The sequence below is a fragment of the Stegostoma tigrinum genome, chromosome 11, assembly GCF_030684315.1.
Source record: "Stegostoma tigrinum isolate sSteTig4 chromosome 11, sSteTig4.hap1, whole genome shotgun sequence".
Lineage (NCBI taxonomy): Eukaryota > Metazoa > Chordata > Chondrichthyes > Orectolobiformes > Stegostomatidae > Stegostoma > Stegostoma tigrinum.
In genome coordinates this window covers 21,133,231-21,146,296 of record NC_081364.1, presented here as the reverse complement: position 1 = coordinate 21,146,296, position 13,066 = coordinate 21,133,231, and the positions used below count along the sequence as shown (strand labels likewise).

The following is a 13,066-nucleotide window of genomic DNA, read 5'->3' as shown; positions in this document are numbered from 1 at the left end:
AAACCAGCTCAGGGAGCCAACCAACCTCAAACCTCAACTCAAGTCAAACATTCCCGAGTAACGCTAGCAAACGCTCCTGCCAGCATATTAGTGCCTCTCCAATTTAGGTGCAACTTGTTCTCCTTGAATAGGTCCCATCTGCCCTGGAGGACATCCCAACGATCCACATATCTGAAGCCCTCCCTCCTACACCAGTTCTTTAGTCACATATTTAATTGTATTACCTTCCTATTCCTAGCCTCACTAGCATGTGGCAGAGAGGAATTCCTGAGATTACAAACCTAGAGGTCCTGCTTTCCAGTGTCCTACTTAACTGCCTATACAGGACCTCATCACTCTTCCTGTCATTAGGATCAATGTATACCACAACCTCTGATAGCTCACCCTCCCTTTTGAGAACATCCCATGCCCACTCAAGATATAAGCGTGACCTTGGCACCAAGGAGGCACCACACCATTCTGGAGTCTGTTTTGCAGCCACAGAAATGCCTTGCCCCTGTCTATACAATTCCATATTTCTATAGCGGTTAGCACTGCTGCCTCACAGCACCAGGGACCCGGGTTCGAGTCCACCCTCAGGCGACTGTCTGTGTGGAATTTGCACATTGTCCCCATGACTGCGTGGGTTTCCTCCAGGTGCTCCAGTTTTCTCCCACAGGCCAAAGTTGTGTAGATTTGGTGGATTGGTCATGCTAAATTGCCCATATAGTGTTCAGGGATGAGCGATTAGGTGGTTTATAGGGGGATGGATCTAAGTGGAAATCTCCAGGATCATTGTGGACTTGTTGGGCTGAAGGACCTGTTTCCACAAGGTAGGAATTCTGAAAAAAAATTACTTCTTGTCTACTGTACTTTGACCCTCCCTGCTGTATAACACAGCCAGCTGTGGTGCCATCACTCTGGCTGCTGCTGTTACCATTCCCCACTTGGCAAACACTTACCTCCAACAGTATCCAAAACAGTATACTTGTTAAAAAGTCACAGGGGGATCCTGCACTGTCTGCTTGCCCCTTCTTGCAGTCACCCATCAATCTGCCTGACCTTGGATGTAACCACATCCCTAAAACTCCGACATGCTCCTGAATGTGTCCAACTGATCCACGCAGTTTGACTGGAGCTGCAACTGAACATTTCCTGTAGATGTGGATATAAGGGTCATTCAAACTGTCTCTCATTTCCCAAATTCCATAGAAGCAAACTACACTGCTGACTGCACTTTTTCACCTTCTAGCAACTACTTAATTTTTAACAATTCTATTAAATTAATTTACAGCTAATTAGATGGCCCCTTGTGTTAGATTCTCACTAAAAAAAATGCCAACTACACTACTCTAAACATCAGTCTAGGTACTATAAATCCCAGTATGGACTACCCTACCAGTAACTTAAATTCCATTACTCTAAACTCTTATGGGTATGAAAAGGTTAATGGAAGTCAAAAGGTGAGGAAAAAAAATAACCACTGACAACTCCTTAGCGATCAAAAGTCTATGATAACCTCTGGAATGGTTATAAGATTCTCTCTTATTGGTCATTGTATGGCAAAGATCTTTTCTGATCCTATTTTAGAGTCTAAACATACTTCCTATCTTCTATTTTGATTTTGATATTTTATGCCTCAGTATGAATTTTCAAGCTGATAGTCTGAAGAGTCTTGCTACATTTTTCCTACACACTGATAGTCCAAAGTAGGCTCCATGCGGGATCAGACAGCAGATTTGAGCAAGTTGTTGCTCAAATGCTTCCAAAAATTTCGTGGGTAGCTGTCTGTGAGTCAACATTAGTTCCTGCAAAATTCAAGTCATTATTCTTAATGTCTTCAATACATATTTATATCACATGGCCAAATTGAAAAGACATTTTTGAGCATGCTACATCAACACTGAACTCTTACAACAGTAATGATTACACTCAATACAGAGCTAATTTTCAAAACATTACATGTACAGCAAAATACATGAGAAAGTAATTTGTTCAGAAAAGGTATAATTGACGAAGATTTCTAGCCAGTAATTATCCTATGTTCTTCAAGCATTTCTTGCACATAATTATTTTAGTGATATCACCTAAAGCAGTGAACAAAACTAAGGAGCCTAATTTTAAAAAGGTAAAATGCCAGGTCTAACTTCAATCAACCAAAAAAAATTTCAGAGAAAAGGCATACGAGAGAAAATTGCGCTAGTTGAACCGAATACTGAAATTAGTTTCAAATGGTAATGAATGATCGGTCTTTGCCTAACTATTTCAGTGTTTAAAAAAAAATCAATAACTATCACTCCCAAATGCCCCAACCACACAAATATTTAAGAAATTTGAGGATAGGTTCTGCCTTTATATTAATTTCCTGTAAAAACTGGAACTAAAACGAAGCAAGTTCAACTACTTCAATACCATATGTGGACCAAGGACAAAAACTATTTATTTGCAAAGTAAAAAGCATAACTTGCAGTCAATACATGAAAAAAAAATTGAGCTATTGGCAACCAAACTCCCTCAAATCATGTTTGATAACTCCCATAAATAACTTTCATAGACAATGAAGCTGTTATATGACACCTGTTGTTTCCCTGGGTCAACAGCCTCAACTACCTGACTAAAAAAAAATTATCTAAACCTTTGTTAGGTATTCAGGGTTATAAGTTACTGTAAGGCCTTACATATGCTTATTTAGTTAACAAAATCTTATCATCACGTTTATGCTTGGCAGTTAGCTAAAATAAATTCAATCACAAAAAAGCAAACACAATCTTAAAACAAGCAGAAACACTTCTAAAAGATCTCTCAGAAGCTCAAGTAGAAAATACATTAAATAGAAGAGGATCAACAACAGTGGCATTTTCACCACGTCACTATTATGTTAGTAAATCAGAAAGACATGATTTAAAAGGCAATTGTTGAACTGATGCATTGTGTTGCATGTAAGAAACAAGTAATTTATATGTAGAATGAATTGAAAATGAGACATTGAATAATTATAATAGCACCTGGTCCAAGGGGAAGGCAAGAAAATCAGGCAAAAAAGTGAGCAACTTTTCAACACCTGCACACATCATCAAAGTAAAATTATTGTTAAGTTTCCATACCATCAGCCGACACATGGAGAACAAAACACTGAACAGGGTCTTCAAAGCCCTTTGGCAATCTTCTGTGCCACTCTCACCCTATCAAAGAGAAATTGTAAGCAGAATTAACAATAAATTCTCCTCTCTGAAATGCAATGATTGTTAAACGTTGGTAACCTTTTAAAAGTTGCGTTATCTAAACAGTATTTTTATGGAAATATACTCCATGCCCCTTCTATTACTAATATCCATCACAAACAAGAATCTAAATTTGTTCCATACATAACCCCATTGATACTGAAACTGTAATTCACGAGCAAGTCTCAATCATCATTGGAACAGCGCAAATCAAAGTGAGCTAATTTACTCAGATAGCAAGAACTGCCGATGCTGGAGTCAGAGACAACAGAGTGTTTTACTGCAGGAATACAGCAGGCTAGACAGCAGAGGAACAGGAAAATTGACGTTTTGGATCAGGGCCCTTCTTCAGAATTTGGGTCCCAACCCGAAACGTCAACTTTCCCGCTCTTATAATGCTGCCTGGCCTGCTGTGTTCCTCCAAATCGACACACTGTTATCGAGGGGAACTACTTATCTTTTATTTAAGTTATAAGAAAGGAAATGGAAGGGCTTAATAAAGATGATCTCCATTCAAGGAAATACAAAGTTTCCTACCTTTAATCTTTTGCGGTTCATTCGCACATACCAATTTGTCAATAAATCCACAAATTTGACTAGTCTTGGCACCACAGTGTAAAGTCTATATGCTGTAATGAAAAGTTTTTTTTGAACACCACTTGTAAAAAATGAATGCAAATCTGAAGTTTACACATTTTAATGTGATTAGCTCAATAGATTCATAAGTATAAATGATGAATAGGCATTAAGTGGATCTTAAACTTTTTTTTCTAAATATAAACAATTAATTCCCAGCTGAGATGTTACAGTTTATCAATATGAACAAAGGATAATACCCAAAGCAGTTAATGTTTCAGGATTAGACAAGGTGACGACAGGAGGTCTTAGACAAATGGGCTCAGATATCCAAGTGTTTTCTTCCCCTCCCCACCATCCGCTAAAAGAATTATGGATTTGGCCAAGACTGCAGCAAATTGCGAGCATACAGATTGCAAATTTCAGGAAATAGGGCAAGACTAGAAAAACTCTGTCATTGATGGTACAGCACAGATACACAAAGAGAGCAAACATCCCATGCAGAAGAGTTAGAAGACTTGAGAAAAAGTTGAAAGAATATTCATAGATATTGGGCTGGTTAGTGTTACAGAGGAGTGGAACCAAAAAGGAAATTGAAAGGAATAGAAATGACTTTAAATTTGATGTGCACAGTACTGGAATGACTAAGTGGGATAATGATTAAGCAAGGAAGATAAGTTCTAGGTGACATGTTTATCAGTGCCATTGCTCAGGAGATCAATGAGAAGAGCCCTAAACAAGTCAAATGGTAATGAAAATACAATGTGAGTACCAATAACACAGAAGATGAAGTAGGGACAATGACATGCAATGTTTGAGATGAAAATCATCTTCCTGGTGGATTGCACAGAAGGATCAAAGTTCCTTTCAGGTCATGGAACTAAGGGCACAAAACAGTGGGTTGAATGTGGGAAAAAAAAATGATACCTGCTGGATTGGGATAGTGGGGATTCGGGGGCTATTTACAGCACCACTTCAAAAGAGACAAATTTATCAAATGTCTGCTTCAGTTTAGTTAAATGGTGGAGCCGAATAGACATTGCCAACTTAAACAGAATTCCACAAAAGGAGCAATAAAATTATTCAAATATTCAGCCATCAGGAAAGCAATAAGCAACACCATTCTTCAGGACACTGTATAACTGCAAGATTTGCTTCAGTGTCGCATCTTTCCCGACTTCAGGATAGCAAAATATTTTACAGTCACTGTTGTAATGTGGGCAACACAGCAATCTTCCTCACAACCAAGTCCCACAAAACAGCAAGTAGTGACAATGACCAGACAATCCATTTTTTGTAACATTGATTCCAGGATATATAATGGTCAGGACATGGAAGAATTCCCCTGCTGTCTTACAAAACAATGCCATGAGATCTTGACTTGAGAGAACAGAAAAGATCATGGTTCAGTGTTTCATTGTTTCATTTGAAGATAGCACCTCCAAAAATGTGCCATTTCCTTAGTATTGCAATAGAATTTGTAAAATTTAGAGAGATATGAATTTACATGGGGATTTATGCTTTTCTTTTTCCAAAATAGACTTAGACTCTGCTGAGAGCTAAATGAGCATTTTTTTTGCACCTTCATTAAGTTCAAATTACAGGGCATATATTGTCAAATTAAAGTGAATTATTAACCCTGTACAAAATACCCGGGAAAAGAATATTGAAGATAACTAAAAGGTAGTTACGGTAAATTTATTTTTTCTTTAAACATTTTGCCATTTTCCTGATTACCTTCCATTTCTGCCTTGAAAAACTGAATTAGTGATTGCGTGAATGAAAGTATCCATTTATCCATGATGTTATCACTGTCCTCAATAGTACTTTCATTGAAAAGGAACTGGATACCTTCTTCCTGGAATGAGAAATTTATCAATACTTGAAAAATAACTGAGCATTCTACAATACACATCATAGTACATATCACACTCCACTTTAACATTGTCACATTTGAAGACATATTATGACATTAAGCTAATATTTCAATCTACACATTTCTATACAGTCAGATGGAAGTGTACTTAAATTCCTGCAAATGTACATATTGTTATATCTGTGTGGAACTGAATGGAAATATTCTCCTGTACCTTGTGCAATCTCTGAACATTCTGAACAAGGAACCTGTATGCATTGTACCAAGGCAAGAAAACATCCTTCAGAATATCCCTCACTCCTTCCTCTTTAAAGCGTAAATTTTCTGCTCTCACAACTGGGGAATTAATGAGGTACAGCCTACAAGAACATTTACACAGTTCATGAAAAAAATGGCACACACAGTTAAACACAGTTAAAATTACGTCTATACAAAACTTTTCCAAGAAGTGTAAAAAGCTTTCAAATGTAAATGCAACTATTATTGCAGGATATCTTGTCTTTAAAAGTAACTTTGATTCATCTGCAATAGCACAATTTACAAATTAAAGTAATGGGAAAGTTGTGAAAAATTAACTTATCTTCAAAAAGGTGTGCCTTTCTTCAAAATAGGAAATATAATTAATACCAGACTATCATATCATTAAAATAGATTTAATATAAATTGCTAAACAACTAAGATAAACAAATTCAGTTAAATAATGTTATTACGTCTCACCAATTTGACAGAATTCACAATTTACAAAAGATACTCCAAGAAGTGTATTTTACTTCTAGGCAGATGACATTATTTTATGTTAGGATTTCAATCATAAACTGGCAATTTCATGATGTTCAACAGATTTTACCTTCTGGTTCGGTTCAAACTTTAACATAATGTGACAGACTATATTTGCGTAAAATGCATTACTTATAATTTAGCAGTAATTATTTGAAAGTCCAATGTTTTTGATAGGAAATTTGCTGAAATTGGTTTCCTACAACTATTATCTTTACAATCATCTATTTTCATAACCACGTCAGAAGTATTAAACTCGTGCAAAGAAAAAAAAATTCTTCATACACACAAAGTTAATGATAATTTAGATTTGAGAATGTTTTAGGTCCTGCTATGATGATGGGATATTTCAAATTGACTTGGAGATTTTTAGGAATATTTAAATAAGGGGATTTATTTAACCAAAGTATTCAGTCATAATGCACACAGAAGCACGGGCAACACAGTTGGCTCAGTGGTTAGCACTGTAGCCTCACAGCACTAGGGGTCAAAGTTCGATTCCATCCTTGGATGACTTTATCCGCGGAGTTTGTACGTTTTCCCCATGTCTGCATCGGTTTCAACCGAGTGCTCTGGTTTCCTCCCACAGTCCAAAGATGTGCAGGTCAGGTGGACTGGCCAAGGTGGATTACCTGTAGTGTTCAGGAATGCGTAGGGTAGATGCTTTTGCCATGGGAACTGTAAGGTTACTGGGATGAGGTAGGGAGGTGTGTCAGGGTGGGACACTCTTAGGAGGGTCACCTTGGACTCATTGGGCCAAATGGCCTGTTTCCATATTGTAGAGATTCTATGAACAAACTGTGCAGTTGGCTTCCATGTAAACTGTCCATATTATGCAGTGTGAATGATGTTAATTTGAAACATGATGCAACCAGAAGTGCATTAAATAACCACAAGCAACCAAAAAAAAAAACAGGATTGGTTTCTACCCATTGTCATGGCCTCAAAGTTATCTATGATATCTTAGTTGCTAGGCCTAGAAAGAGTGAACCATGTTGAATAGGTATTGATCTATCGGACTGTGGAAATAAATGTAGGAAACACTTGAAATTTCAAGAAGGGATAGGGAAATTCTGTATCAACCAGTTTGTTAAAACACAGACATAATTAAGTTAAGTTATCTAAAACCCAAAAGAACTGCGGATGCTGTAAATCAGGAACAAAAACAAACTTGCTGGAAAAGCTCAGCAGGTCTAGCAGCATCTGTGAAGGAGAAAACAGAGTTAATGTTTCAGGTCTGGTGACCCTTCCTCAGAACTGGTGGCGGCTGGGAAAACGTCAGCTTATATGCAGAAAGTACAGAGGTGGGTGGGGTAGGGAGTAAACAATATGATAGAAGTTCCATAGAATGAAATCCATAGAATCCCTACAGTGTGGAAACAGGCCCTTCAACCGACAAGTCCACACCGACCCATGAAGCTTACCACCCAGACCCTTCTCCCTATAACCCACACACCCCTGAACACTACAGGAAATTTAGCATGGCCAATCCACCTAGCCTGCACATCTTTGGACTGTGGGAGGAAGCCCACGCAGACATGGGGCGAATGTGCAGGGATAGAGCCTAAAAGAGAGAGATAAACAGGTGGACAGACAAAGGAGTTGCTAACGATCAGGCTGGGAGGGTGAGTAGTTGGCACGCTCCCAAGTCCCAGTCCCCTATGTCGTACAACAAAACTTGTTAGCACATAGCCTGCCATTACACACCCCCTGTTGTTAATCACCAACAGTCCCCATTAACAACTATTCACCCTCCCAGCCTGATCATAAGCAACTCCTTTGTCTGTCCAATTCTCTTTCTTTTGACTCTATCCTATTGTTTACTCCCGATCCCACCCACCTCCCCATTTTCTGCATATAAACTGACGTTTTCCCAGCCACCACCAGTTCTGAGGAAGGGTCACCAAGCCTGAAACGTTAACTCCGTTTTCTCCATCACAGATACTGTCAAACCTGCTGAGCTTTTCCAGCAATTTTGTTTTTGTTCATAATGAAGTTCTGGTTTTTGGGTCTAAGGAATTAACAAAATAGCACTATTTGAAGTATTTTAATGGATGAGGAGAAACAGGAATGCTATAATTGTGATAAAATTGACAGATCATCTAGACAAACTGATAGACTGAACCTCCCTCATTATTCTTAATTACTCTAAATGATGTTCTCATTAATACTTGAATTTTGTTTTTGGTACACCCAATTTATCAGCTTTGGCATCTCATATCACTTGAATACATGCACTCAAGATCATTTGAATTGCTGAAGAAAAATATGTCCTGATAGTCACTTGATACATTATAGTAGTTGTTGACCCATGGAAATCTCTCATGCTGAGTTAACAGGTCAATACTGTTTAGAAAAAGTCTTAAAACACCATGTACACTCATTAGATGATGTATGTTTTACCTCAGTGCATCTGCACCATAGCTGTTGACAACATGCATTGGATCAGGATAGTTCTTTTTACGTTTACTCATTTTCTGACCATCGCTACACAGATAGGAGAACAGAAACATGATTCACTAATCACATTTTATTCATTTCACACATGTCTGCATTGAAAATAAAAGAAATGTTATACTTAAAACAGAATTTATTTCAAGTTTGATTTTATCATGGCAGCAATATCTTACTAATTGCAGTTCTGACAAGATCATATCATTGGTGAAGTCAACTTCAGAGGTATTCTAATTTATTAGCATCAAACATTCAACCATATTTTCTTTATTGTTTAATTAACTTCTTTGGCAAAATTCTTCTCTTAGCACTTAAATATTATGTTGATTTCTCTTCAAGCCCAGTTCTCATTTGCTTTAAATCTACCCTCATTTGCACACATAAACAACAAATATTCAAGAGGCACATCCAACATTACATATTTAAAAATCTTTGAAGAAAAGCTTCCATTCAATGTATTACAATTTCCTCCATTTCCTCAGAAAACAATATTCATGGTAGCCCTGAGAATATGAGCTAGTTAATTCCACTGCAGGAAATGAAATGAATTTGGCATGATTAAGGCCAACTGATTGAGTTCCAGATGCAGAGAAATTCAAACAAATTTTGAGCATCATCTTTGACAACTCTAAACAGATTCTATCATTCATCTCAACTGTCTCTAACTGTGTGCCACAGTGTGAAACCAATGCTTCCCATAGCTTGTCACAAGTATTTAATAAGTTAATATGAGGATAACATTTGGAACTGAATGAGCTCAAAGCTTTTTCAGCCTTTTACCTATTACCAACCTCCACCAGTCACCATTGCCACTTCAAACCTACAAGTACCTTCCAAATATGGAGTCAGCTGACCAAGAAGAGAAATGGGTAAAACTACTTTCATACTCCACCCAGACTACAACAGCTGCTTAGGAAAATCAATTATAATTTAAACTGGTTACAGTAAAGTTAATGCTAAAAGTTTGATCTTTTAATGATGAGTAATTAACGTTTACAACACCCAAAATATTAACTAGAACATGAATGCTCAACAGAAAACAATGTTTCAATTATAAGAGATAATTATGCTGCTAACCCCTATAACTTTTGATAATACCGAAAAATCAAATATAATTTTAATGGTTACGGATGTGGGAAAGTTAAGCAGGGTCATACCTTGCCAATACTAGACCATTGACTATTACATTCCTGAAAGGTGGCTTTCCAAACAGAGCAGTAGACAATACCAATAGGGTATAAAACCTAGAGAAATAGAGTTTATGAAGTTAGAAAGTCTGAGTAAGTTTTCTGTTACAATATTAGTTTCTGATTCAAAGAACATCAAATGACTTGTAGTCATGTCATACAATACAAAATTTCACTCAATTAACTACATTTCTTTGATTTAATAGCAGGAGAACACCATTCAACCTTACAGGCCCTCCACCATCAGTAAAATCATGGATGATCTCTTATCCGCACTATCTTAATTCTCTCAGTTGTCAAAAATCCATTAAACTCTGCACTGAATATATTCAGCAGCACTTTGAGAAGAAAATTTCAAAAAATAAATCTGCAATCTAATTACACCTAATTTCAATTCTTAAATGGTTGTTTGCTTATTCTGAGACAGTGACACCTAGTACTTAACTCATTAACTAAAGGAAATATTCTACTGGTGTCCATCCTTTTAAGAATTTTATATATCTCAATAGATCACTCGTAATTCAAAACTCTTGGAAATATTAGTTCCTGTCGACTCAACGCCTATTCATTGTAATGGCAGGATTGTATATGGATCAGCCTTGCCAACCATTTTTTTGTGAATAATCTCTCCCTTCATTGTTTCCACTGCTTAGCAGATAAAATAAATTACAAAAGGTGACACCAAAATTAAAAGGATATAGCCATCAAGAAAGAGTGAATGAATTAAGAAGGATTTGGAGGGTACATGCAAGCTGAATATTTCCACTTGTTAGAAAGTCTTAAACTTGACAAGTGGAAATGCTGTAGCACCACCAATAGCATGAAGATGCCACTACAGCACAAATTCAGACAGGGAACTTCATTATAATTGGGCATGTAGAAATTTAAATAAAAATTCAATAAAAAAAGGGAGAAATGTAATATCAGATTTTAACTTGGGGACTGAACTATATTTACACATTCCAGTCAGTTGCCTCCTAACTTCTAAACTTACTTCATTTTAAAATTACAATAGGTTTCCACTGCACGTGCAATGCCTCAAAAGGTTTGACAAGTTATGTCTAAGCCATGCCACCACCTCCCCCACCACACACAGTAGCTTGTAATTTTACTTAATAAAAAATGATTTTTAAAAAAATCTTGACAATACTAGACAAAGATTCTTTGCTCTAAAATTCAAAGAATGAATATTCTAAAAGTTGGCAGTTCAGTTTAATTCTTTAGAATATGTATGTTTCTTCAATAAAATGGAGGAAATGCATTCAATCTCCAATAAACATTTTTCCTACCAATATTTTTCTTGTGACAAATTTTGGTCAAAATGGTTGTGTTTTAATATCAGGGTCTGAACAGTCATGAGTTGTATGGAACACTGTGCAATCTCAAATATCTAGCATACAACGCACTGCTTGCAGATACCGACACTTACCAACAGGTGGCGATAGACCCGACCCCACAACTAGAGAATCGAATCACAGCCTTACTCAAAAAAACTTCAAAAATCTGGAGAATTAAACAAGAGAGACTTCCAAAAAAATGAAACCAGATGGATTCAACACACCACGCTTCTACGGACTACCAAAAAACCCCCTCAGGCCCATAGTGTCGCTACCTGGAACACCAACCTACAGATTAGCCAAGGAACTACACCAAAGACTAAAACACCTAGTAGAAGACTCCCACCACTCCATTCGCTCCACCCAAGAATTCCTGAACACCAAAGACACCAAGATAGAAGAGGATGAAATAAATGGTCTCCTTTGATGTAACAGCCCTGTTCACATCCATCAACATCAACCTGGCCAAAGAAACACTGATGACACTATTAGAAGAACAGAAGACACATACACCAGACACCACCAACCTCATCAGCAAGGACAACATCATCAAGCTAGTGGACCTATGCCTTACCACCCACTTCACTTTCAATAACAAAACCTACAGACAAACCAACGGTACACCCATGGGATCTCCAATATCAGGGTTCTTAGCAGAGGCAGTAACGCAGAGACTCAAACAAACAGCTCTGCCAATCATCCAACTCAAACTTTGGGTCCGCTATGTGGATGACACCTTTGTCATCACTAAACAAAACAAATTAGAAGAAACCTTCAAGACCATCAATAATACCCTTACTGGCATAACATTCACAAAAGAGGAGGAAAACAACAACAAACTGCCATTCCTAGATGTCACAGTAGAGCGAACAGTCAATGGGGAACTTCAAACCAGCGTCTACAGGAAAACAACACATACAGACCAAATACTGAACTACAGGAGCAACCATCCCAACACCCACAAACGAAGCTGCATTAGAACATTATTCCAACGAGCCACCACACACTGCAGCACAAAGGAACTACACAGAGCAGAGGAAAATCACCTAGATAGCGTATTCAAAAAGAATGGGTACCCTATGAACACAGACCCTATGAACACCTAACCAGATAAATAGAAAGCGGGACATAACACCAGTGCTTCGTCGGAGGCTCACTGATGTTACCTGGAATGGTGACGAAACGTCTGAAAACTAACCTTCCAGCTCAGCAAGCAAACTCACATCCAGAACCTCAACCTGAGCTACAAATCTTCTCAAAACTCACTATCTAGCATAGAAGTTCGGCAGATGTTAGGGAAGGCAAATGTTGGCCTGTATTTCAATGGGAATGGAATATCAAAATAAGGAAGCCTTGCTAAAATTATACAAAGCACTAGTCAGACCATAGCTGGAATAGTTTGAACAGTTTTGGGCTCCTATCCAAGTAAAGTTATACTGATACTGGAGGCAGTCCAGACAAGGTTCAGATAAGGTGATATCAGGTACGGAGGCACAAACTTGAGGACAAATTGTGTAGTAGGGGCCTGAACCCATTGGAGTTTAGAAGAGTAAGAGACATGTAAAATTCTTAGATGACTTGACAGGGTAGGTATGAAGAGATCATTTCCCCCTTGTTGGTAAGTCTAGGGCCAATCATAACAAAGAGTAAGGGGGCACC

At 37.6% G+C, this 13,066-nt stretch overlaps 1 protein-coding gene across 3 annotated transcripts in view; it reads right to left on the bottom strand.

The window, feature by feature from the left end:
* iars1 (isoleucyl-tRNA synthetase 1) overlaps positions 1-13,066 on the bottom strand; it is a 183,617-nt gene that overhangs the window by 71,827 nt on the left and 98,724 nt on the right. For all 3 annotated transcript variants that reach the window (XM_059649825.1, XM_059649823.1, XM_059649826.1), the window contains 6 exons: positions 10,041-10,127; positions 8,833-8,916; positions 5,867-6,011; positions 5,514-5,634; positions 3,738-3,829; positions 3,084-3,161 (listed from right to left, as the gene is read on the bottom strand). In XM_059649825.1, the coding sequence (XP_059505808.1) occupies positions 3,084-3,161; positions 3,738-3,829; positions 5,514-5,634; positions 5,867-6,011; positions 8,833-8,916; positions 10,041-10,127 (607 nt within the window). The remainder of the gene's footprint in view (positions 1-3,083; positions 3,162-3,737; positions 3,830-5,513; positions 5,635-5,866; positions 6,012-8,832; positions 8,917-10,040; positions 10,128-13,066) is intronic.